At 39.4% G+C, this 5,340-nt stretch overlaps 1 protein-coding gene across 1 annotated transcript; it reads right to left on the reverse strand.

Annotated features, from left to right (window-relative positions):
• Positions 1–279: 279 nt before the first annotated feature.
• On the reverse strand, positions 280–867 carry LOC149205627 (tRNA dimethylallyltransferase 2-like). The gene has a single exon (XM_089397453.1). It carries the CDS (start codon positions 865–867, stop codon positions 280–282), a length of 588 nt encoding a protein of 195 aa, XP_089253579.1.
• Positions 868–5,340: the final 4,473 nt, after the last annotated feature.

A 5,340-nucleotide genomic window follows, 5' to 3' on the forward strand; every position in this document is an offset into this window, starting at 1 on the left:
TGAGGCTAACAAGAATGGAACATGGGACAGGCAGCAGCAATTTAAAAATCTTGCAAGTTATTTCTGGAGTCGTAGAATGTCTTCTTGAATCGTAGAATTTACCTCCGATGTGAACGACCAAGTTTGTGTTGCTCCCATTCATGTGCTCCTCGAAGCACATGATCTCCGCAAGCCTCACAAACATATTGAGTCCATAAATCTCGTGCTTGTGCTCGCTCTGGATGCACTGAGTCAACTCTGATTTCGACAATTTCATCTGAGATTGTTGTACATGCATGCTCAGACAAAAAACCTTTTCACCAGGTCCACACTAGTGTTGACTGCCATCTTTCCCCAAAGTTCATGCGTTTCAGAGCCAAATGTTTCTAGAGCTGTTGTTGAATCAAGTTGATGAAGGTTCCAACCAAAGAATGTTTTCAGTCGATTGAGTCGTCGTTTTTGTCTGCGTACAAGTTTGCAAGTATTTGCTTTCATTCTTTCAATGGCAGCATCTAAGAGGATATTGTAGCTTCCCTTATCTGTCTTTGCTATTTCTTGGCTACTAGCTTCTGAAGCAGCAAGATTGTCTGTGTCATAATTATCTGCCAAAATATCTGCACTTTGCCCACTTCTTGTGACCTCTTCACCGGCAAAGAGAGCCAACTTACTACCTGGGGGAAAAGCACCGAAAAATTCCTTGAATTCACGCATACCAATAGCTTGCTGCAAACCATGTGTATAATGGCCAACCATAGAGTTCACTGTGGCATGGGTATTGCACAAGCTCCTTGCTTGCAATACAACATTACTGAGATACTGATATCTTTGCTCTAGTGTCAACATTTCACCACCTGTAACATAATTAAATGTAACACCCACTAGATCCATAGCTGAATACGCAGCATTTTGCAGCCACTAAATTTCTCTTGGACGAAGTATTCGGTTAAGAAATAATGCCTCCAGGGACTCTGCTCTCATGCATAACACCTGAAGAAGGACATCATGTATCGTGTTGTCATATAGCCATGTCTCCATTAGAATATGTCTCAGTTGTACTGAATGTTAATCCATTTTACTCATAACACCTCCAAAGAAATGCCTTCCCTGGACTGCCCTGAAAGCGACATTACAGTTCCCAGAACACTGTAAGCAACGCGATGAGCAACAAATGTCACTTCTTTAACTTCTCCAGATTCTAGTTCTATCGCCGCAATGTATGCCAACGAACCAGAGAGTGATGCAAGCAAGAACCACAAATTTATAGACTTTGAGCATGTGATCACAGTAATAACCATAAACGCAGTGCCCAATTGTAACAAGCCACTGTAATGAGCTAGATATAAATGTGATCATCAATTCAGATCGCTTCCACGAAGATGGAGCAAGTGAGAGACATAAAATATTTCCTCAGAATCATGATAATGTGCAATCCAAATTACACAAGTCACAAAAAATGCGTCAGAACAGCAAGTCCTTGGAAAACCAAAATCACGGACCTGGGCTCACTTTTGGAACTCCAATATGTTTGAAATGGAAAGAATGTGCCCTTCATACATCGCAAGGGCTCCAATCACTAAAGAAAAATGCAATGTAAATACTAAATGAAGAATCCAGAATGGCGGTTTAAAGGAACATCGCAGCAGCCTTTGGATCCTTTCATGCTTTAGCTTATTCTTTCAATCCACAGTTACAAGCAAGCTCCACTTGACCTGTAAACTTAAGAAAGTGGAGTAAATCTCACGAAGCCTGACTTGGGAATGTAGTTCCCCTTTATCTAGGAAAAGTACACCAAAAATCATAAAAGACCAAGCTCAAATCTGAGAAGTGTCAGATCAGAAGGTAAGCAAGGCAGCCTCTCAATCTTAGCTCCAAGAGAGCAAAGCTTGACATCAATATTTTCATAGCCTCTATCAATATGATTTTCTCCATCAATCTGTGTAGTGCCATCAACAGCCATGTCAGCCAAAATCAGTGCTGCACCAGCTCTAAGATCAGTAGCTTCTACTGGAACACCATATAATGAACTCCCTTGATCTTTCCCACTCACAATCGCAATATTTTTGCTGACCCTATTTTAGCTCCAAGCTTCTGCAGTTCTTCAACATGTCTCATTCGCCCTTCAAAAACGGTTTCTTCGACAACACTTTGACCATTGCACGTTGTCAATAATGTCATCAACTGAGGCTACAAATCAGTAGGAAACCCAGGGTATGGAAGTGTTGTCATATCCACGCCTCTCAGGAACTCAGATGGAAAAATCTGTAAGCCATCAGGCCCTCTGAGTTGGATTCAGCATCCAATGTATTCGAGCTTGCTTATCAGTGATGTTAAATGCTTTGGGACAACAGGGGACATTGAAATTGATGAGCGAGTCATAGCAGCAGCAATAAAAAAAAATGTACCAGCGTCTATGCGATCAGGTATAATAGTGAAACTGGCACCATGAAGCTTTTTCATGCCCTTAATAACTAGAGTGCTTGTTCCTGAGCTACATTTGAAAGTATTGTCTTTCCATCTGCCAGTGAAGCAGCCATCATTAGAGTTTCTGTTGCCCCAACACTTGGATAATCAAGATAAAATGTACCCCCAACCAGCCGTCTTCCATTGGCTGCATAGGCATGTACTTTACCTTTCCTGAAATTTATCTGAAACCATATGACAAAGTCGTTGATAGTAAACTGGACCAATGAATATTTCACAAGTAAGCTCTGTACCAAGGGTGCCACTGTAGAGAACCTCTGTGCCATGATAGTTGAAACCATATGAAGATAAAACTTGCCCAAATTCATCAACAGTAGAGTCTGATGTATGCTTTGTTTTCTTTGTGCTTTTGCAGAGGTAGGAGCTTGAAGTCGCTGCCAGCTGAAAAGCTGAAGAACAAATTACATAATCTAAAAAGCAACATTTAAATGATTTCTTCTTCAAAACAGGGTTTTGAAGAAGAATCAATCTCTGACATGAGACGGAGTCTAACAGCCCCAACAACCAGAAAAATGAGACTCAACAGTCTCTGTGCTGCACCTCTAGCCCCGAAAACTGGAAAAATTAGACTCAACAGTGTTTGCGCTACCCTATGCACCTATAGCGTCACACAAACAGGTTGACGTATGCTCCACATGAGCCTCCCTTGGTGGCTGTGTCACCCCTCCTCTACTCTCTCGGCTAAAAACTGCGTTGTCTCTCCAGAAAACTGTCTTCAACACAGATTCTCCTCTATCCTTTCGCTGATGGCTTTTGTCCTCCTTGATCTGCAATCGCTCTAATACCATGTGAAAATTTATGAATCTAACAAACCAAAAATCCTACTGCAGAAAATTGATTTACATCACCTACTTGTATTCTTCATTTAACAATTTATTTTCAGAAATATTTTGAAAATATTAATGTAAATACACTGTAGCCTACACCACTATACATATCAAGAACTGAAAAATAAATGAGACAATCATGCAAAGGACACACTTATTTTTGGACTAAACGTCCCCGGAAAAACCCAATGCGGGAAAATCGGTGCAACAACTTTGAGGGTTTTCTATTATTAAGCAGAAGTTCTGAATACAAATGTTGGTTTCCCTCCCGACGAACCAATGACAGAGAAATAGAATGGCGGAGAACCTGAGTGAGTTTTACCTCACTTCACCCAGCAGAATCCAGTTGTTCTGGCAACAAATCTGGTTGGCCTCGGCTACAACTGCACGACCCCTTCGCAGTAACTGTGTGGAGCTCTCTGAGGCTCTGCGTGTTATGAAACCAACTCACAAAAGATAGAAAAGATAGATCAACGCCTTAGAAATAAGCCTCTTCGAGGGGGAAACCTCCTTTACATTACACAAATGAACAATTCTTGGATGATACAAATGAAAAGACCTCCTTTCTATATATAGGAGTCTAAGGGGTCATAATATAATCAGAGCTGACATAAAAATAATAATGTAAGGGCACAATAATAACAATAGTGGGCTTCTATTGGTCACAATAGTAACAATATGGGTACTACATGGGTACATCAATATAATAATGGGGTTGTACTAATAACAATAAGGGGTTACACTAGTAGTATGGGGGCCTAACATGCCCCTCTCCTTAAAAAAGTGTTGTCCTCAACGCTTGAATAGTTCTTGATGCTTCTGTATAAAATTCTTGTCCTCCCATGTGGAATCTTCAGCGGGTAAGTTCTTCCACTTGATGAGATACTCTGAAATTGATCGATTTCGTAGCTATCGGGTTCTTGTTTCTGTGACTGCTCCAGGTTCCAATATGATTTTTCCTTCCTCTTCAATTTCTGGTAATATTGTTTGAATTGGGATCTTTTGCAACTTTTGAATAAGTGGCCATACTTCTTCGTCATTTTCCCATTCATCCCTTGCTTCGTTTATCCAATCTGGTTGGATAATAGAAATAGCACAAAACAATGCTTCCACATCCTCATCCTTTCTTGAGAGTGCATATGCAACAAAATTTTGCTTCCATTTTCTATATATGATGTCAAATTCATAACCCAACATATTTGTGACACATTTTTTATGTTCTTCTAAAGATAATAGTTGTTCTAAAAAGTATTTAAGACTATCATGATCCATTTTTACCTTGAAGTGTCTTCCCATTTGGTAAGGTCGCCATTTCTTTAGTGCATGTAGTATTGCCAACATTTTCTTCTCATAAATAGTTTGCTTGAGATGTAGTAGTAAAAATACCCAATCACCTACATCAAAACATTTTTCACTACAATGTTGATCTACCTGTTGTTTCATTTGATTTTGCACCAAAGTGGCATTATCCTTTAAAAGTTGGAGAACTTCTTGTTGATGCTCGATGTAATATTTCACTGCTTGAACCTTTTTCTTCTTGATATGTCATTCTATCTTTAGAGTTTGAGGAGTGGTAATTTCTTCCAGTCCTTTACAAGATATGGTCGGATTCATTTCTTGATGCTCGATGTGATCTTTCACTTCTTGAATATTTTTCTTGTTGATATGTCCTTCTATCTTGATAGTTTGAGGAGTGGTAATTCCGACCAATGAATTAAAAGATATGGTTGGATTCATTTCTTCTTTCTTGATGTTATCTTTCACTTCTTGCACCTTTTTCTTCTTGATATGTCCTTCTACCTTGAGAGTTTGAGGAGTGGTAATTCTTGCCAATGCTTTACAAGATATGGTCTGATTCATTTCTTCTTTCTCTGGGGTTGGGTCTTGGAATATATCTTATTCTTTTGATGTTTCTTGATCCTTTTCTTCCTCCTCTTCATACTCTATGTAAAATAATTTCTTCTCAGCACACTTATGACCTTTAGTGTATTTGCTATCATAATTGTAACAGAGCCCCTTTTCTCTTTTTTCTTCCAATTGTTGTGGTGTAACC

The sequence above is a fragment of the Pinus tabuliformis genome, chromosome 1_2 (genome assembly GCF_031772625.1).
Source record: "Pinus tabuliformis cultivar Carrire ecotype Pingquan chromosome 1_2, CPIR1, whole genome shotgun sequence".
Classification (NCBI taxonomy): domain Eukaryota; kingdom Viridiplantae; phylum Streptophyta; class Pinopsida; order Pinales; family Pinaceae; genus Pinus; species Pinus tabuliformis.